The sequence below is a fragment of the Larus michahellis genome, chromosome 21 (assembly GCF_964199755.1).
Source record: "Larus michahellis chromosome 21, bLarMic1.1, whole genome shotgun sequence".
Lineage (NCBI taxonomy): Eukaryota > Metazoa > Chordata > Aves > Charadriiformes > Laridae > Larus > Larus michahellis.
Window position 1 is genome coordinate 2777107 of NC_133916.1, and position 20490 is coordinate 2797596.

Genomic DNA, 20490 nt, shown 5'->3' on the forward strand with positions numbered 1-20490 from the left:
GGGCAGGGACACCTCCCACCAGCCCAGGTTGCTCCAAGCCCTGTCCAACCTGGCCTTGAACCCCTCCAGGGATGGGGCAGCCACAGCTTCTCTGGGCAACCTGGGCCAGTGTCACACTGCCCTCACAGCAAAGAATTTCTTCATGACATCCAATCTAAATCTCCCCTCTTCCAGTTTAAACCCGTCCCCCCTCGTCCCATGGCTCCCCTCCCTGATCCCGAGTCCCTCCCCAGCTTTCCTGGAGCCCCTTTAGGGACTGGAAGGGGCTGGAAGGTCTCCCCGGAGCCTTCTCTTCTCCAGGCTGAACCCCCCCAGCTCTCTCAGCCTGTCCCCACAGCAGAGGGGCTCCAGCCCTCCCAGCAGCTCCGGGGCGTCCTCCGGCCCCGCTCCAACAGCTCCGTGTCCTTCTGCTGTTGGTGCCCCAGCGCTGCAGGGGGGTCTCACAGAGCGGAGCAGAGGGGCAGAATCCCCCCCTCGCCCTGCTGCCCACGCTGCTGGGGATGCAGCCCAGGCTGCGGGGGGTTTCTGGGCTGCCACCGCACGTTGCCGGGGTGTGTGGAGCTTCTCCTCCACCAACACCCCCAAATCCTTCTCCTCAGGGCTGCTTTCCAGCCATTCTCCACCCAGCCCAGACTGGTCTTTAAGGTCCCTTCCAACTCTGACCATTGTGTGATTCTATGACTCGTGCACAGCCCCTGAGGGCCACCCCAGGGCTCCAACACGTGGTGGGACACAGCCCACCCCGTTGCAGCGGCTCAGGCCTCCTCCTGCCCAGCTTGTCCCTGTGTACCATCCCCGCTGCTGCTCTGGGCTTGGTTATGCCACCAGTTTGGGCCACATGGCAAAGTCCCCCCAAGCTGAACAAATTCCCAGGGTTTTCTCAGCGTTTCTCCTACTTGCAACCTGCTCCGCTTCCTCTTTCCTTTTCCTTTTGAGGCCAACGCAGAGACAAGCTCTCCTATCACAGTAAGAAGGACAGCAGATGCTCTTCGCCTTGTGCAAACCCTCTTCCCTGAACAACATCGTGGATCCCAGAAACACCTTGAAGCAGAGAGGGGGAGAGAAGAAGGGAGCCGCAGCCATCAGCACCCTGCAACTCCTTTACACCCGGCACCCGCTCACAGCCAGGGCCATGGAGGACGAGGCCGATAATCAACGGAGCGTGTTGAACCTGGTGGCTGTGTTTGAAGAGCACTGGTAAGGAAGGAGCGTCCTGGGGGCTATGGGTGCATTAGGGCTCCCCGTGGTTTTGGAAGGAAGAAACCCGCTGTGGAGGTGGTTTGGAGGCTGTGGAGAAGCTGACTAGAGGATTTGCTGTTCTTTAGCATTCAGATCTTCTTCCTCCTGCTGCAGGTCATGGACAGAAGACTGAAAACCTCAGTGGGATGTGCCTGACCCAGAGTTAGGTTGTGGCATGCTTGTTCCCTCCGGGCTCAGCACCTTTGCAGTGGGCCTGGCTGGTGAATGCTTTTTCCCCTGCTGCCGGGGAAAAAGGATTTTAGTTTGCAACTACGTTGGCAGGGGTCTTCACTAGGAATTAAGTGCGTGAGTGTCTGGGAGGATCCGAGCCTCAGGCACCAGCCTCAGACTGTCCAGCTATTTGCAGCCATGTGGCTCCTAGGAAGGGGAAGAGAAAGTGTTGTTTGAAAGGGGAAAGCGAGTTTCTTTTGAGCAGCATGGCAGTCCCGTAAAACAGCACCTTCTCTTGGAGCATGAGCTGGGATCCGCAAACAATGTGTGCCAGAGTCGGAGCGAGGCAATCTGCCTTGCCCTTGGTGTAGAAGTAATTCCAAGGCTTGGGGTGAGTCATTGTTGTGGTCCATGCCTTGGTTTCCCCATCTGTTGAATCGGGATACTGAATCTTGCCTTTCCTTGCATCAGTGAGGTGCTCTCAGTGAGCCTTAATGAGGCTGCGTGGTTGGGCAGTTTTGCAGCGCTTCCTAAAGATGGTCAGGCACAAGATTTCCTTCTGCTCCAGGAACTTCGCCTGCGCCTCTGCTGTGTGCTTTGCCCCAGGCTTTGTGCTCTTGTTGGCTCCAGAGCAGCATGGTTGTCCCCATGGTCCCACAGTGGAAATTTGGCCTGTGATATTGTTGTGTTGGAACTGTTTGCGGCATTTGATCTGCCTCCAGTTCGCTGCTGCAGTGTGTTTGTTGTTTATCGTGAAGCGTGAGGTTCATTTAGAGGAAATAAAAGTAACTTAGGACTTTCAGAGGAAGCTGGGGAACCTGTAAACAAGTTTTCTGGAACAGAAAACAGTTTTAGCCTAAGTCAGCACAAATAGAAAGAGAGAAGTTCCCTGTTGGATCTCGGCAGTGGGTTTAGGCTGGCAGAGGTCTGGGAGGCACCAGGGGGGACAGATAAAGCCTCTCTGTCACATGCAGGGTTATGCCAGCCCCCCTGGACAGGAAAGGATGCACATGGCTGTGGATGCACTCCCAAGTTCACAGACGTGCTCATCAGCATGGGGATGGACCCGTCATCCTCTTCAGATGAACGTCTGCCACTCAAGTCATCTCCTATCCTCAACTTTGCAGTTTTACGCCCGATTTTGTCCCAGTTTTCTCCTTCATCCCACTCCTGTCTGCAGGCCGCTGGTGGATGTGTTCCTACTTTCTGCCCGGAGCAATTTACTGCAGGAACCAGCTCTCAGATGGCAACTCACTGTTGTCATCTTCAGGGCCTGTGCTCTGTGAGGTTTCTCCCCCATGGCTGCTCTGGACCTGTTTTCCTTGTCTTTGACAGAAAAGGGAAGAGAGAAAACCACCAAAAAACTACCCCTCTGCAAAACCGCCTACACAAGCCCTCTTCTTGACTGACACCTCTTGGTTATTTGGCTTTTAAAGCCTCGTGCCCAAGGCTGCTGGCTCCCTGCTTTGGCTCCACGGTGGCAGCAGCCAGAAAGGAGAGCTGTGCCAGCACCGCAAAGGCTACGCTTCGGGCACTGGATGGCTGTGGATGAGCAATGGCTGTGGGTGGGATAAACGGCAGTCGTGCTTTTCTAGAGCAGGATGGGAGCTAAACATAGCAGCAGGAGGCACTGTGAGAAGAGAGCCTGGATCCTGGCCCCCTTGGAGGATGTACGGGCTTTTAGACCTTGGTTTGTATCAGGGTTGTAGCAGAGCAAAGCAATTCAGCGCTGGGGTGCTGCTGTGCCTTATCGCCTTCACTTGAGGACGGTGGCTTTAATCTGGACTTGAGTGTGCTGGGGCAACAGGCGAGCTGATCACACTGATTCCTCCATGGCAGGGCCAGCAAATTTTCCTGGAGGGACAAACAGGCTCCGCACGACCAGGCTGCTCCTGCAACCAGCCAGCCCCAGCAGCTTCCAGCATCCCCTGCCAGCCAGGGCCAGGGCCTCTCCCAGATGGCTGCCAGGCACCAAGCGGAGCAGGAGAACAAGGAGGAGGAGGAGCAGCAGGGTCAGCGGGGGCTCAGCTTCAAATGCCTCCGTTCATTCCGACACAAAATCAGCGAGGACAACTGGAGGAGGCAGCAGGACCCCGGCTTCGAGACCGGCAGCAAGGTAAGCTCCGGAGGAGCCTCAGGAGAGGCTGGTGCGTGCCCATGCTCAGACCGGGAGTCATGTGGGCTGGATCGGGGAGCTGAGGTCTCTGTTGGCCCTGAGCAAGTGCCTGCCCTGCAAGGGCCAGTGTGTGGGGTGACAGAGAAGTGTCCTGTTCCCTGGTGCTTCGGGCACAAATTCCCCATAGTCAGGTAGATCCAAGCAGACCTTGTCTCTTCCAGCTGTGACGTAACTACGACATGGGGATCAGATGCACAAGTGGGCCCAGCCAGGTCCGTCCCGGGACATCCCCAGGGCTGTGCTGCTCTTTGCCAACTGCAGATGTGTTTCTGCAGGACCGCATTCAATTCCTTGGTGGAATTGCAGGCCATAGGGTTAACCCATCCCACCTTTCCCCACTCTTTAAGGTCGCTAGCCCTGTATTACTCTGGGAGAAAAAGGCACACAAAGGGGTGACCTAGGAACATGAACCAGACTTCCCAACAGCCCCAAAAATGCTTTGTTTTCACCCTCGTTTTTACCACATGCTTTGTTGAGGTCCTTCCTTTGCCTTCCCCTGGAGCGAGGTCCAGTTTAATGTGGGCTGTGAACACTGGGGAACAGAGCTGCATCCCCTTGGGCCGGTGGGTAAAGCTTGTTTTGCAGCCCACGAGACTGAGCCCTTCTCCCTATACAGGAACCAGAGGAAAAGAAAATAGCTCTGGAGCTGTTGGAGACAGAGCAGGCTTACGTCAGCCGCCTCCACCTTCTCGACCAGGTGAGCTGGGGAGCAGAAGGGCTCATGGAAGTCTTGGAAGCGATAGCCCTGCTGCCGTCTGCCCCCACCAGCACAGCTCAGACACCTGTGCACAAGCCAGGGACTGTTTCCTGGAGGTTTTGGAGAGACTAAAGCTGGTTCTGGCCTTTGCTTTTGCTATACCCCACACTTTCAAGGAGCACCTTTGTCCCAGGAAAGCTTTCCATCCCCCCTGATTCTCTCCTGGGGCCTGGGATTTCCCTCCTGCAGAGTCTCAGCCCTTTTCACTGGGTGACATGGCAGTCTCAAGGAGCGAATGGGGTCCTCAGGCCTCTTCCTGACCCTTTTTATTCACCCCTGCTTTCTTCCAGGTATTCTATACAGAGTTGATGAAAGAAGCCAAAAATGGGAAGACAGTCCCGGAGGAGGTGGTGAAAATGATCTTCTCCAACATCTCCTCCATCTACCAGTTCCACGCCAAGTTCTTCCTGCCAGAGCTGCAGAAGCGCATGGAAGATTGGTGAGCTGCAGGAGGGGAGGGCAGGACTCCTGGCTTTCTTTGCCAGAATGGGGGAGCAGCGATGAATTTGGTCTCCCACCAGGACCAGAGAGCTCGGCCTGTTTTGCTCCAAATGTCTTTGTGCTGGAAAGCACTTCTTTAAAACACTCCATCCCATATCGGGGTATTTCTGAAAAGGGGGGTGACAGCTCAGGTGCTTTAGGGACATGCCCAGGTATGAATGGCCCAGGCTGGCTGCAAATTGGGCATGTTCTCGTTCTGGAGAGTGGGAAGTTGTATGGGGACGTAACAGGTGGCAGCTGCAAACCTCTGTCCTCCACCCCTTTGCTTTATCCCTCATTATCTGTCTGCCCCCCTGGACTGAGGAAGCTGCCCATCTGCGGTTCCCTTCCACAGGAGCTGCAACCCACGGATTGGGGATGTGATCCAGAAGCTTGCGCCGTTCCTCAAGATGTACGGCGAATACGTAAAGAACTTCGACAAGGCTGTGGAGCTCATCACCTTCTGGTCAGAGAAATCCCCGCCCTTCCAGGAGCTCATTGCTGACATCCAGGTAATGGGCCACAGCAGCACGGAGGACCTCAGCAATGCTCCCCAAAACCTCCCCACAAGGGAGATGCAGTGGAGGGTGGGAGCTGCCTTGGTCACCGTTCCTGTCTTTGTGTGTCTTTCTGTCTTGTCTCTCCCCAGAAGAGGAAGGTCTGCGCTAACCTAACGCTGCAGCACCACATGCTGGAACCTGTGCAGAGGATCCCGCGCTACGAACTCCTCCTGAAAGATTATGTCCGAAAACTACCACCTGAGTCCCCAGACCGGGACGATGCGGAGAGTAAGGGCTGCGTCTGGCTCTCCCTGCTGTGGGGGCAGGCAGGGTGGGTTTGTGGGGGAAACAGCAACCCCCGATGTTGTACACAGGCATCAGGATACCTGGATTCTCTGACCAGCTGCCCCGTGCCCTTGGATAAACCTCTCAGTCTGACCCTTTACTAGCAGAGAGAGGGATTAATCTGCCTTTTCGGGGTCTGTAGAGGTCAGCGGGGAAGGTGGGTGGTGTTTCAGGATAAGGATGATCCCTCCCGAGCATCCCCCAGGGAGACCCGCGGTGACCGCGGGAGCTGTCAGACCCCTGAGGATCACGGCAGCTCCCAGTCCCGCTGGGACGGAGCGATAAAGGAGCCGGCTGTGTGTCCCCCCGAGGACCCGACCATGCCACCACACAGTCCGGCCGAACCTGGACTCCTGCGCAGCGTTCAGGGCCATTCAGGTTGTGTCCAGGGGAGGGCAGCAGCCACCACACATGGCTCCCTCACGAGAGAGAGACTCGGGGGTTTTCTCCCACGGCTCTCGGTCAAGTGTTTAGCCCTCCTCCCTTTCTCTTCTCGTTGCAGAGGCCCTGGAGATGATTTTTATGGTGGCCAAGCACTCAAACGCAGCTATCGCCGAGATGGTGAGTGCCTGTCCCAGCTGGTAGGGCTTTGCAGCTCATGTCACGGTGATTTGCCAGATTTCCTCGTGGCCTCTCGACTCAGTGGAGCACAGCCCTGCCCTGAATGGGACAGGAGCACCGTGGGTTCAGCGGAGGAGGTTAGACCCTGCTCCTAATGCCTGATCCCATCACCCTGAGCCTGGGGAAGTCATGTCTGCAACATCAACTGTGATGTGACCAGCTGTTTCAAGGCTGGGAGCTGCTCTCGAAGATCAGTCTGGAGTGAGAGAGCTGTACCCCCTCTCTTGGTACTCAGCAGCTGGCACGGGAGGTGGGGATGGAGGGGACCCAGGGGTGACAAGGTTGTGGCTGCTCAACTGCCCCCAGAAACAGGTCCCTCTGCCTCCCCCAGGAACGGCTGCAGAACCTCTGGGCGGTCTATCAGCGACTGGGCCTCGAGGACGACATTGTGGATCCCTCCAATGAGCTGATCAAGGAGGGGCCGATCCAGAAAATCTCCACCCGCAACAACAGCACATCGGAGAAGTACCTGTTCCTGGTGGGAGCTGGGATGCCCAGGGGAAGGGACAGGGGTAGGACAGGAACGGGGAGAGGGACAGCACAGCCTGGACGGGGTGTTGCTGGGTCATCTCTACCCAGAGGGGATGAATTCAGAGCGGGGGGGTTTGAGCCCCTCAGTGCAGGGCACCCTGTAGAGGACATGGTTGGGAACCAGCTCATCCCATGGGCACGGCAGCCCTTGGGGGGCGTCACGCTCCAAGAGTGCTTTGCATTTCCAGGGTGGGAGAGGGCTGTGGCAAAAGCAGTCACGTTTTAGTCTGGATTCTTCCCAAGGACCAGCTCAGCCCCAGGGGGGTGAAGGACCCTAGACCCCAGGGAAGCCCCCAGCTCTGAGCAGGCAGGTGCTGGGCTCCAATCAACCCTCTCCTCCTCCTCCTCCTCCCTGCCCAGTTCAACAACATGCTGCTGTACTGCGTGCCCAAGGTCATCCAGGTGGGCGCCGAGTTCCAGGTCCACCTCCGCATCAACGTGGACGGCATGAAGGTCAGACAGGCACCTTGTATTTGTGATTCCCCCAGACCCTGGCTCCCCTAAAATGCATGCTGCTCTGGGGTGTTCCTGCACTTCCTCAGAAAGGAGGGAGAAGATGGAGCCAGGGGTGGCTTTGTGGGTGAGGAGGACTGGTTGATACGCTCTGATCCGGTGAGACTGCAGTGCAGCCTCATGCATGTAGGATTGGAGGGGCTGAAGGGTTTGTGCCTGAGGGAAATCCCTGTCCCCCACATCACCGAGGAAGGGCCCTGTGTGCTGGATGTGGGCCCAGCCACTCCACATCCTTTCTTGGGTCTCTCTCAGGTGCGGGAGCTGAACGACACACAGTTCCCTCACACCTTCCTGGTCTCGGGAAAACAGCGGACGCTGGAGCTGCAAGCTAGGTAAGGGGAAGGGCGACAGTCCTGCAGACCCTCTCCAGGAGGAGGGACACCAGCTCACTCATCTCCCCTTTTGTACCAGGTCTGACGAGGAGATGAACGCCTGGATCAAGGTACCACTGAGTGCTGGCAGAGGCGGCACATCTCACTCATCCTGGCTTGGATGCCTGGGGCCCCAAACCGGGCTGATTCCCCACTGCCTGTGTCAGGGGCAGCCCCCCCCAACTGCTCCTCCAGCCCTGCCTTCCCCTCTAGGCCTTCCAAGATGCCATTGACAGAAAGGAGAAGAGGAGTGAGACCTTTAAGACAGCAGTGCACGGGCTGGAGACGGGCACCTCTGCATTGAAGGTAACCCTCCTGCCCTCCCCATGCCTTGCCTGCACAGAAGCTCAGGGAGAGCCCACCTGGCTGTGCCTCAGTTTCCCAAGCTAAACAGAGCTTGGGGGGAAGGCTGCAGACAAGAGGAAAGGCTAGGGAAGAGAAAGGTGAGAGCAGAGGGGCTGGGACCACCTGGACCACGGCTAGCTAGCCCCAGCAATGCTCCCACCCCCAGGCAGAGGAGCTGGGCCGTCGAGCTCCACAGTGGGTGCGGGACAACCTGGTGACCATGTGCATGCGCTGCAAGGAGCCCTTCAATGCCATCATGCGCCGGAGACACCACTGCCGAGCTTGTGGATATGTGAGTCACCCCGTCCCCTCTCTCTTCCCTCCCTCCTGGCTTGCTCAGGTGGCCGCTGGGGCAGAAGCACACATCTCCTACACCTTGTACCTTTTCCCCTGGCTCCTGCCCCTCAGCTCCTCATGGAGTTGTCCCTGGGATGCCCCAGCCCTGCCCCAGTCTCACTGGTGTCCCTGTCTGGTGGTTGTAGGTGGTGTGCGCTCGCTGCTCTGACTACAAGGCTGAGCTGCAGTATGATGGGAACCGCCTGAACCGCGTCTGCCAGGAGTGTTACGTCTTCCTGACAGGCCACGTGGTGCTCGAAGACCGGGAGGGGAAGCACAAAGGCATCCTGGAGGTGAGCTCTGCCCCTCTCTGCCCGACCTCCTCGTGTCCTGCTCCTCTGTCCCTCTTTCTCCAAGCTCTGCCACCCACCACTGTCCCCAGCGCTGCTGTCCCAGCTTGGCCGTGTGCCTGCAGCAGGAGGGGTGGGAGTCGCTCCTGCAGGAGTCAGAGGGTGCGAGGACGCTGGATGTGCTGGGACGCTCCCTCCCACTCTGCGAGCCTTGGGACCAGGCAGCCAGGGCTCCCTGCACCACAGGATCTGAGCAGGACCTGCACAACCAGGATCACCCCTCACCTGCCCCTGGCTTGGTGGGGGAGTTTATGGAGCAGGCAGAGAATTCCCCAGGAAATGTTGTTCACACAGTGCCCTTTCTGCCTCTTTCATGGGATATTTAGGGATTTCTTTGCTGTTTTTTGGCAGAAAGGTGCTGCAGAGATATCAGGCAGGAGTTTGCTGTGCAGTTCCCTGCAGCTGCTGGACAAGAACGGCAAGGGGGGCACACGGGGCTGGTTCGTCATCCCGCAGGATGATCCCCTCGTGTTGTACATCTACGCAGCTCCCCAGGTAAGACCGGGCTTGGCTCCACCTGCAAGGGACATCCCGGTGTGCCCATCCCCTGCCTCCCACCGTGGTCTCTTGACAGGACGTCCGAGCCCACACCTCCATCCCACTGCTGGGCTACCAGGTGAAGGACCTGCCCCAGAGCGACTCCCGTCACCTCTTCCAGCTGGTGCAGTCCCGGCAGGTCTACACCTTCGTGGCCGACACGGAGGAGCTGAAGCAGCGCTGGATGAGGGCCATGGCGCGCTCTGCCGCGGGGATTACACTCTCGGAGGAGGAGGATGAGGATGCAGACTCCTGCGACGAAGCAGAATAAGGCCATGCCCACCTCCTGGGCTGCCTGGAGCGTCAAACCTCCCCCTGCCCGTCCTGCTCGCCGCTGGCTTCGGGCTGATCCCCGACCTCTCTGCGCTTTGGTTTTTCGTCACGAAAAGGACAAGGCGGAGGCACGTTTGCCACCGCACGGTCAAGCCGGATCCCCTTTCCTCTCCCTCCTTGCTCTCCGCATTGGACAGAGATGATGGAGGTACCCGAGCCGGGAGGCGGAGGGAGAGCCGGGGGGGTTTCGGGGAGCCTGCGCCCCCGCAGCCAGCCCCAGCCCGCTGTGCCGTGCCGCCGGCTGCCGCCCGAGGGCAGCAGCGCCTCAGCCTTCCTCCCGGGGGGATGGTGCAGGGGGGATGCCCCGTTTTGTTGAAAGCGTGTGTGGGATTGGGACTGCTGTGATAAATCCTACCTGCAACCCCCGTGTACAGTCCAAGGAGCATTTTTGGGGGGGGGGGGGTGTATTTTCCAGAGCGCCCAGTGGGATTGTCATCGGGATCCCACATCGCCTTATCTATAAGCATCCCGGTTCTGAAACCCTGCAGAGACAGCCAGCGTGTAGCTCACCCTCACCCGGCTCGGGGACCCTGGTGCTGGATTTAGGATGTCCCTCTCCCAGCCTGTCACAGCCCTGGCCTCGCACTGCAGCAGTCCTGTGCTGTGGGGGTACCCCTTAACCACAGACACCCCCAGCCCGCCACCCCACGCCAGCCTGCACTCCCGCCCATCCCACACTCCACCTGCACCCCATCCTGCCCACAAGCACCTTCCACCCTTGTACCTCTCTCGGTCACCCGTTTCCAGGGGGGCAGATGCTCTGGGGCAAGGCTGGGTGCACACAGGTGGTGCTGCCGCGCTGGTGCTGGGCAGCGATGCTGGGGAGACACGGGGGGGAATTCCCCTCTCCAGCCTCAGCATAACGAGCACCCCTGCTCGTTTCACATAGCGCTGCACCTGCAGCCCCACGTTTCTCTCTGCGTCCTCTCCAGCTTCCCCAAAAATGTTGCCCAGGCAGATTTTGCCACTCCTGAGCCATGGGATGTGGGAGCCCCATGCAGGGATGGCTGTCCCCGGCAGGCAGGGATGGCTGCCTGCACCCGCATCCCGCAGCAGCTCCAGCCCACCAGCCTCGGGCAGGGCCTGGGGATGTCACAGGCCAAATGGATCCATGGAGAGTGGGAAGGGACACGAGTCGGAGCCTGATGCTGCAAATGGGGACAACACTCGGGGAAAGGATGGGGAGCAAAGATGAACCAGTCATCACCAGTCGGGGAGGGCTTCGGGGAGCCAGGAGAAAGCTGTGAGCATCGTCCTCCTTCCTCAACACACCCAGTTCAGCCCATCCCAGGAAAGGGCAAACCATGGTGGCTTTATCTCCTCCGACTTAAGAGATACCATCAAGGAAGGGGGAGAGGAGCTAGCTGTTGGGGGGAGAGCTCTGCCAAAGCGATTGCCCCTCGGGGTGCCACCCAGCACAGAGCAAAGCGCACGGGGCTTCCCCGAGACACCCCAAAACCGCCCTCCCCTCCCACCACCGCCTCACGTGAAGGGGGAAACCCCAGCACCCCTGGAAAAGCCGGGTGCCGCTGGAGGGAAAGAGTGAGCAAGGGGAAGCCCGCAGGGCTGGAAGGTTCTGCCTGGTGGCCTTCCGCCACGGCGTCACCCCTGTGTCAGCCAGGGACAAAACACGCCCGGAGCGGGGAGCTGCCGTCAGCCCGCGGCTCATGAATGGGCCTAAGAATAGATTTCCTGTTTACCGACCGAAAAATCGCTTCTGGGGCAGAGGGCACCTGGGCGCTATTTTTACCAGCCCCTGCCCACCCCGGTCCTGGCCTCCGGCCACCCACGGGGACCACTGCCCCGCTGCTGCATCCGCGTGTGCCGGGGGAGAGAGGTGGCCGAGGGATGCAGGGGGGTGATGGAGGGGGCAGGTTACCGCCACGGCCTCGGCGTCGCGCTGTCCCCACAGACGGCTGGGGGGGAGACAGCATCGCTCAGCTGCCCCGAGCTTAGAATCATCGATTCTGTGATTCTTAGAATCATACAATGGTTTAGGTTGGAATGGACCTTAAAGATCATCTGGTTCCAAACCCCCCCGCGCTGAGAACAGACACCTGCATCCCCGAAATGGGCTGGTGGGAGACCTAACTCGTGGGCTGTTTGGTGGTTCCCCCGCTCCGCTCTCCTATAAAAAAAAGGAAAAGATTTTTTTTTTTTTTTTTTTTTTTCACCCAAGACATGCAGCAAATGCGCTGATGAATTTTTCTCTTCCCGTGCTTTTTCAGCCCCCGTCGCGGCGATGGTCAAGCGGAGCAGTTTGGCCTCTTGCCTTCCCCGCGCAGAAAGCGAAACCCCATGGAGAAGTCGCGCCGTTTCCTATTCTCGAGAATGAGGAAGGCTCGGAGGCCATTTACTGGAATCCCCCCGCTCCGCCACAGCCCTCCCCGCGGCCTCTTCTTGTAAGCACTGACCAAAATACATTGTGAAACCCGCGCTGCGGCTACGCTGGGGGCCGGGCCACCCCTCATTGAGAAAATCCTGCAGCAAAGGGGAACAGGAGCCGGCGCAGCCGCTGCTTTCCAGAGGATTCGTTCTCCTCTCATCCCAAACCCCGGGTACCGCACCCCAACCTGTCCCCCCCCGCTGCGGGAAAGGGGGTGCAGGGAGGTTCAAGGGCATGGAGCGAGAGGAGAGGTGGCTGGAAGGGATGTGGAGAAGCGTTGGGGGTGTTACAGACCCCCCCTGCCCCGTGCGCCGCTGCGGGGCTCTGTGCGGTGCAATCCCCCCCTGCGCCCTGGGAAGGGGCTCAGCAGGTCCCGGGGCCGGTTCTCCCACGTCCCCTCCAGGTGTGGGGCGGAATCGGGACCATATGGGCCCTATAAAACCCCACACCCCCAGCCTGCAGGGCTGCTCTTGGATTGCCCTGGGAGCTTGCTCTGTAAGGACAGGCTCTATAGGGGGTTTCTCTACAGGGTAGGCTTTCCCCCTCTATAGGCACTGCTCTATCGGGCATATTCTCTTGCTTGCTAATTGTGGGTCCCTATAGGGGCTGCGCTCTGCTATGTGATGGGATTGCCTGCCCTATAGGGGCTGGTCTCCAGGGGGCCGCATCACTGGGGCAACAGCTCTTGCTCTATAATGCCTGGGCTTGGGTTGTAGAGGAGTCGGGGTCCACAGGGGCCAGCCCTCTGCAGCGGGTGCTCTTGCTCTATAGGCGTCGGGCTCTATAGGTATCCAGTTCTATAGGTGTCGGGCTCTATAGATGTCAAGCTCCACAGGTGCATTCCCCTGCGCCATCATCCCCTATAGGGCAGTGACCCACAGGGGCTGTGCTCACCGATGCTGAGCGTGCAGCCCCGGGGGGGGAACCGATCCAGAGCATCGCAGCCCCGGGGGGGGCCCGATCCGGAGCATCACCCCCACGGCAGCGCTGGGGCTGCAGAGGCCGGAGCTGCGGCAGCATGGCCTCTCCCCAGCCGCGCAGCCTCCGCAGCCCACGGGGGGTTCCACCGCTTTCAATAACAGATCTGCCGAGGCCGAAGGCAACGGAGGCAGAGCTGTGCCCTGGCGCATCCCCTCCCCACCATGCCTGGGGCTGCGGGGGGGGGGCACGTGGGACCCCCATCTCCCCTGAGACTGGGGGTAACATCCCCCCCCTGGGTGGAGGGATTTAAGGACGATGCTAAATGATGCAAAATATCTGTGATGCCCCTCTAAAAAATAAAACCCACAGCCAGGATTTTCCAACCTGAGGGCTGGGGTACCCCCATCCTGCTCTGCCCCCCCCCCCCCCCCCAAGCCCCCCAGGGAGCAATGCAAAGCATCGGGGGGCCCCAGGATCCACCCAGCTGCACCCCCCCCTTCGCATTGCACTGGCAAGACCTCGCTGCTGGGGTGTCCCCAGGCTCAGGGGAGATTTTGGGGGGGCGGGGGGGGGGGGGGGTGCAGCTTCCCCATCCTTTTGGGGGGTCCCCGCAGGCTGCTGGCAAAGGGCGTTTCGTGCAATTGAGAACCAGGTCGTGCATCCCGGCGGCTGGCGAAGGCGGGAGGTGTTTCCCGGTGGCGCAGGAATTTGCTGTTTGCGCCTGTGTTGCAGGAGGCTGGGGGGGAAGGAAGGAGGAAAGGGGTGGGGGGGCGCTGGCGGTTGTTATTATTTAATTTTATTTTCCTGCCTCCATCCAGGAATCTCTGCAATGTGCCGGCTGCTCCCCGGGAGGCCGGGGCAGCCGTGAGTCACTGCTGCCGCTGGAACGTGACTCAGTCCTGCTGCTCTCCCCGGCAGGACATGACCAGACTGCCAACGCCAGGGAGAAGCCCCAGCGCCGCTGCCTGCCCGCGCCGGCGGGCGAGGATACCCGAAATCCCCCCGGAGAGCTTGGCCCCCCCCACTTCTCGATGGGATATCAGCCCTCCGCCATGGGGCAGAGCTCAGGCTGGGGGGCAGAATGGTCTCTTTTATTTATTTTTATGTAATTTTATATATTTTTATTTAATTTTATTTAATTTTATGTATTTATAATTTATTTATTACCTTCCCCCCCCCATCCCCGCCCCCAGCCAGGAAAACCCTCCCCACCCACCCTGGCTCCCCCATCTGTGGGTGGCTGGTGGGTACCTCCCCGGGCTTTTGTTGCCCCCGTCTTCCAGGCCAGGCCCTATAGAGGAGCAGGGAAAGCACTTTGGCACCACTCCTGCCCCAGTTCCCGTGCCTCAGTTTCCCCATCCGGTGCGGATAGGAAATTTCCCCATCTAGGGAGCGGGGTTACTTCAGGTTGTGCTTTGAGGTAGGTGAATAGCAGCTGCGGGGGGGTTATTATTAATATTAATAGCCAGGCTTGGTCAGGGCTCAGGTGGAGGGGAGGGACGGGGTGGGGGGGGGACGTGAAGCAGCCCTGAGTCACCGGGCAGGAGCAGGGGGGTGGCCCAGCCCTGCGCTGAGCACCAGCACGCTCGCTGCACCCCAGCTCCACGACATCCAGGGGCTGAGGCCGCCCTGCTCGCCACACCTGGGGCTGGATGAGGCCAGGCACGAGCCCTCCTCGTCCTCATGCCGCTGCCGCATCCGTGGGGAAACGGGCTCCTGGGGTGGGAGCGCAGCGGGGGCGGCTGCGGGGCAGAGCTGAGCACGGGGACGCTCATCACACCTCAGGCCACGCGGTACCTCTGCGGCCGCAGCTGCCTCCGTCAGCCGTGATTGAAAGCCAAGCCGGGCTGGCAGGCCTTCTCTGTGATCTTGTTAATTAAGAAATACATTTAATTAGCAGCACCCCAGCTGTGACTCAGCTAATCATCGTGATCGACACAAGAGCCGGACTCCAGCATCAGGGCACGGAAGCGCCAAACCCACCCCTCCCCACCTTGGCAGACGGGAGCCCCCGGCTCCGCCGCGGGACCCCAGCGCCAGCCGGGCACAGCCCGATGCCCCCCCGGCGTTTTTGGGGTGAGTTTTGCCCCGGGCTGGGGGCAGGATGGGGCTGGGACCGTCCCCCTGCATCACCTCGCGCAGGCAGGGCGTCAGCGCCACCCGGGGCATTGCCACGCTGCGAATAATCATATTAATAACCCATTTACCGTGCTATAAATAGCCCCGATAATAACAGCCTGGGCTTTCCAGGAATAGATTGTCCAAAAATGCGGCGAAAACCATTCCCACCCTGGCCTGGGTTGCAGATGGGGAAACTGAGGCAGGGCTGGTTTCGGGCACGACGCTCGCCCGCTGCAGCGAGCCGAGCCGTCTGCCAGGCAGCTGTGGAATTTGCTCCCGAATAAACCGTCATGTAAATGAGCCCTTATGTATATTTATGAGTGCCATCCTGCCAGCTGGAATCTAATAGGGGAGAAAATAAACTGGGAAACTGCCCTGGAACAGGATGGCGGTGCTTCACACTTCACACCTCGGCCCCACTCCCCGCCGGCGCTGCCCGGGGGTGGGTGTCTGTCCCTCGTCCCCAGGGTGTCTATCCCTGGTTTTGGGTGCCCAGCCCTGCTCCTGGATGCCCAGCCCTGGTTTTGGGTGCCCAGCCCTGGTTTTGGGTGCCCAGCCCTGCACCCTGGGGTGCCCAGCCCTGCTCCTGGATGCCCAGCCCTGGTTTTGGGTGCCCAGCCCTGGTCCTGGATGCCCAGCCCTGCTGCTGGGTGCCCAGCCCTGCACCCCAGGGTGCCCAGCTCTGGGTCCTGCATGCCCGTGTCCCCATGTCCCCAGGTCCTGGGGTGCCCGGGATGCTGACACCGGCTGCCCTGCAGCTCCTGCAGACTGCAGTGGGCTTTGGGGGTGCAGAGAATTTGGGGGTGTTGCCAGGACTGGCTGCAGGGCGGGGAGGGGGGGGGGTGTTGCAGTGGGTGACGCTGCAGTGCATATGACATCCCTGTGCACAGGGAGGGGGTGGCACAAGGGGTCCCTCCCCACTCAGCAGGACCTGGGTGGCAGCTCCGTCCCTGGAGCTCACGATGGATGGATGGATGCTCCTTCCTTGCTGTGCCAGGGATGCGCACACACGTGTGTGTGCGCGCGCGCATGTGAGGCTGCCACGCGGGTGCTGCGGGACACAGAGCCCCCCACCCTGCGGGCAGCTGGGTCAGGGGTGGCCGTGACCCCCCCCGTGATGGGAGAGCAGAGCCCGGGGGGGTGCCCTGTCCCGGATTCCCCGCAGCCTCCGCAGCGGCGCGGGGCGGGGGAGCGGGCGGCGGGAGCGATGCGATTAGAGATGCAGACAGCGCTGCTCGCCTGATGTCTTCCTGTCTCGAGGAGATGGCAGCAGCCTGCGCGGCCCCTCCGCCGCCAGCCAACCCCCCCCCGGCACCCCACACCCCGGTGGGTGCCCTGTGCCGGGGTGCAGCCCCGCTGCCCGCGGCCGGCTTTTCGCAGCAGGTGGCAGGGGGACGCGGTCCCTCGGGTGCCAGCAGGCCACGAAGGGATGCAGTGGCACCAAGGCCAGGCGTGACCCTGCAGCCATGCCAGGGGCGGGCGGGGGGAATGTTTCCTCCCCAAAAAGGGTGGGCGGCGAGGCTGGGGGGGTTCAGAGCAGGGATGCTGGCAGGGCTTCGTGCTGCAGCACCTCTCCCTCCCTCCCCCCTGCTGCTCCCGAGCGCTCGCCGCCGTGATTCCCTGCAACAGGCTAAAAATATCCCCGGGAGCCGCCGCCGCACACCGGCACTTGGAGGTGGTTATAAATAACCCGGGGGGGGGGAAAGCTCGTGCTGGCCCCGCGTTGCTCCGGCCCTTCCCAGCTGCTGCAGGAGGAGGACGGAGCCCCCGTCCTCGCCACGATGCTGGAGGGGTAGATGGAAACGGGGACGGAGCAGCCTCTGCCCCTTGGAAACTGAGGCACAGGTGGGGCTCTGCGGGGGGGGGGCGAGGAGAGGGGATGGGCCCCTTTGCCCGCGATGGTGGGGGAGAGGGGATCAGCCCCGTGCTGATGGCAGGGCTGGAAGGGGGGGGGACATAAACGCCTGCGCTCGTGTCACCCTGAGTCACATCCGTCTGCCTCAGATACATCCCTCGGCATCAGACCCGGCCCTTTGCAGCAGCTCCATCCCCTGCAGCAGAACCAGCCTCCCGCATCCGAGCCATCCCTCTGTGCTGGCTCTGTCCCTTCGCACCAGCTCCATCCTGCTGCCTTGGATCCATCCTGCTGCTTCAGATCCATCCTCCTGCCTCGGATCCGACCTCCTGCCTGGGATCCATCCTGCTGCCTCGGATCCGTCCTCCTACCTTGGATCCATCCTGCTGCCTCGGATCCACCCCCCTTCATCCGATCCAGTCCCAGACCAGCACAGCCTCTCTCTTCCCACACCACCCTCCTCAGGATGGGGGACAAGCTCTGGGGACCAGCTCAGGGGATCTGCCCCCTTCCCTCCCACCTCTCTGTCCCACGGTGCCCCACTCCATCCATGCACCGAGCTGGGGCAGTTCTCATGCCCGTGCGTCTCAGGCAGCTCCACGTTGTGGCCGGCTTCCTCCGAGGGAATGGGCTGCAGGAGGGCAGTCCCGTGCAGGATGCGGGTCCCAGTTTGGCCCCATGTCCCTCTTGGGGCCGAGCATCCCGGGGGAGCCCCCTCCCGCCGTCCCTCCCTCCTGGCTCCCGTTCTTGCCGTGTCCCAGCCCACCCCGGCGGAGCTGCCAAAGCACAGGGCAAACGGGGACAAGCCGGGAGAGAGACTGATTTTTGCGAGCGTTTATTTTCCTCCATCAAAATCCACCAGCCAGAGAAAGCGGCGGGAGGCGGGGGGGTGGGGGGAAGGATGGGGAAACCCATCGGGTTTCACGGGGGATGCTGCCGCCTCCCGCGCCGGCGCTGTATTTATTTCTCCCCTTCCCTGCGCCACATTTCATGTCGGCCCCGTAACGAAGCCGGGTAATAAATATCAGCGTGCTGGTAAGCGGTGAATCACCGCCCGCTCCCGGCGCTGACGCGCTGCCACCGCCACCGCGGCACACCGCGTTTCTGTCCCCAGCCCTTGGCCCTCCGCCAGCCCCACCTGGTCCCCGGCCAGCGAAGCCCCCGCCATCCCCGGCCCCGCGCCACGGCCAGGGCCACCGGGCAGTTTCAGCCGCGGCATAAACACGTTTGGCCGCATTCCCCTGGCTCCCGCCCTGGAGTGGTGCTGGGAATCGGCTCCAAAAAACACATTTTATGGGAAGGCACCCGCTAGGTAGTAATGATTCACCGACTGCGGGAGACCCAGGGATGCTCCTGTCCCCCAGGTGCTGGGGGTGGCCCCCACTGTCCCCATCCCCTGGTGTCACCAGTGCCTAACTGGTCCCAGTGGGTTAATTCCACCCTGGGGGAGATGTCTGCTTACCCAGCCCCCATTTCCCCCCTTAAACGCCCCTGACACCCACCAGCCCCGGGTCCTGCTGCCTCCCTGCGCCCATCCTGCACCCTTCGGCCTCGGCCAGCTGGTCCCAGTGGGATGGGGGGTGGGGGCGAGGGGGCGAGCCCGACCTGGGCGGGGGGACCCTGACCCAGCTGCGGTTTCCCTCCCCGCCGGGTCAGCGTGTTCCCGGTTGAGGAACAAAAGTGACACGTCTGTAAAACGCAGCCGCTGCAGGATGCCCTGGGCTGGGGGAGCACCTCCCGCCGCCCCCGCCCACCCAAACCCCCTCCAAAGCAGCTCCCAGGAACCCCAAACCCATCCCAAACCCAGCCTGGGTCCCGCTGCTGTAACGGGGCCGGCACATCTGGGAGGCACATCTGGGGCCATGCTCGGTGTCACCCTCGGTGGCAAGTGCCGCCGCCCATCCCAAGTGCCGCCAAAGTGGCGTGGTCCCCGGGAGCTGGGGTTCAAAGTCTCCCCCGAGTGGCTGATCCCCTCCACAAGTTACAGAAGGTCCTTGGACCTCGTGAGCAGCTGGTGTGAAGCTGTAATTACCTTAATTAGCTCTGGGATTGCATTCCCTCCCCGTGCTAATTTCGTTTCTACAGTAACCAGCCCGAGAGGTGTGCGTGCGCTCGGAGCGAGACGGAGGCAGGAGCCAAACCAGACACCCCGAAACCGCCCCGAAACCGGGGGCCGCCCCCAAATCCCCACGCCCCAGGGCCTCAGCCGGCCCCGCTCTCCCCCTGCCGAGGTTCCAGAGGGTCCTTGGCGTTTCCCACCATCCCAAGGGGATCATTTGCCGCCGGCAGCATCCACCCGGCTCTGGGGAAGGGACAGTCGGGGGGAGCGGGATCGGAGGCTGACGGTGCCCAAAGGCAGGGGTGGATTTAGCAGCAGGCAGAGCCCGGGCTGGTTCCTCGCTGCTGGTATTTGCTGTAACCCAATATCCCCCTGATGTAAGAGCCATTTGGGAGGAAACCATAAAAGCTTCAGGAAATGGGTATTAATTCACATCGTGGCAATAAAAGGGAAGGAGGGCTCCCGGGCAGCACGGCCACCTCGGGGGAGCAAAGGCGAGCGGGGCCGGGGAGCGCATCCTCCGCCGGGACATCCCAGAGCTGACACACACCCCCCGCCCCCCCATAATGGGGAATTAAATCCCCCCTGAGTCTTCTTGGACCAAAAGAGGGGGTGCTGCCAGGTGGGACCGCCAAGGTCTCATCCGGACGGGGGCGAAGCATTGCCGGCCCCTCGAGTCGGGCGTTTGTTTGGAGCTGGAGCGTGGCTTGGGGCGACTTTCTCGCCCTGGAAATTTGGAGCGGGTCCAGCTCTTCCCCTGCATACCCTCCCCTGACCGCGTCCCTCCCCGACGCCGGCCGGCTTTGGCATGGAGAGGGCAACCCCCCAGCACGGGCGAGAGGCCGGGACTGCTCCTGACCCACAGACCGAGCAGGGGGGAGCGAGGATGGGGGAGCCCCCTGCTCCAATCCCCCATGAGGGCACGCACCCGGCGATGCCGCTGCCCCGCTGGTCTGGTCCCCGCATCGCGGCCATCACCGTGGTGAGCATCATCCTGCATCAAAAGGCCCCTGGGGCGGGCAGGATCCATCCCGCTGCCTGTGGAGGGAGCGGGGGATGCTCCGGGGATCCCCGGTGGGGGGGGGGATGCATGTGGGGTGCCCTCCGCTCTGCCGTACTGGGAGCCCTGGGCTTGCCACACATGTTGGGCTATAAATAGTGCTGGAAAGCAGGTTGTGATGCTCCCGTCACTCGAGGGAGGATTCGGCAGCCCAAAAAGCCAGCGGAGCCCAGGGAGGGGGGCCAGGAGGGCGCAGGGCAGGGACCACCCTCCTGCCCCCCCCCGTTTCAGGCATCCGAGAGCCGCGTTTCCCAGGACGGATTTCTCCCCGGCAGCGGGCAGCGGCAGCAGGACGGGCGGCAGAGGCGAATTTTGCTGAGTGGTTGCTTTTTAAAAATAACTCTGCCTTTGTCAGCAGGTCAGGGTTGCTCCAGATTGAATAATGGCAGCCGGCCGGCCCTCCCCTGCTCCCGGGCGCTCGCTGGCAGCCCCAGCCCGGGACGCTGGACCACGGCCCCTTCGCCAGCATCACTGTCCCCAGGG

General features: G+C 61.3%; 1 protein-coding gene across 4 annotated transcripts; it reads left to right on the forward strand.

The window, feature by feature from the left end:
- The first annotated feature begins 933 nt into the window (after positions 1-933).
- FGD2 (FYVE, RhoGEF and PH domain containing 2) lies at positions 934-14398 on the forward strand. 4 transcript variants are annotated; one of them, XR_012584375.1, is made up of 19 exons: positions 950-1197; positions 3250-3526; positions 4203-4283; positions 4634-4782; positions 5179-5335; positions 5473-5611; positions 6171-6229; positions 6621-6767; positions 7181-7273; positions 7586-7665; positions 7745-7775; positions 7918-8010; positions 8216-8341; positions 8532-8678; positions 9087-9230; positions 9310-9753; positions 11834-12007; positions 12093-12163; positions 13731-14398. XR_012584375.1 is itself a non-coding variant. In XM_074564466.1 (16 exons), exons 1-16 carry the CDS (start codon positions 983-985, stop codon positions 9541-9543), a joined length of 2172 nt encoding a protein of 723 aa, XP_074420567.1. In that variant the 5' UTR covers positions 934-982; the 3' UTR covers positions 9544-9971. The 4 variants fall into 4 exon arrangements, 2 of the variants coding, with proteins under 2 accessions (XP_074420567.1, XP_074420568.1); XR_012584374.1 differs by lacking the exon at positions 12093-12163; XM_074564466.1 differs by lacking the exons at positions 11834-12007; positions 12093-12163; positions 13731-14398 and having other exon boundaries at positions 934-1197; positions 9310-9971.
- Positions 14399-20490: the final 6092 nt, after the last annotated feature.

What these genes read in the sequence shown, in the direction of transcription:
- FGD2 (XM_074564466.1), top strand. Translation starts at nt 983, where the DNA reads ATGCTCTTCGCCTTGTGCAAACCCTCTTCCCTGAACAACATCGTGGAT. An exon ending in GCTTCGAGACCGGCAGCAAG is followed by an intron (nt 3,527 to 4,202) that starts GTAAGCTCCGGA and finishes CTCCCTATACAG; the next exon opens with GAACCAGAGGAAAAGAAAAT. An exon ending in AGCTCATTGCTGACATCCAG is followed by an intron (nt 5,336 to 5,472) that starts GTAATGGGCCAC and finishes GTCTCTCCCCAG; the next exon opens with AAGAGGAAGGTCTGCGCTAA.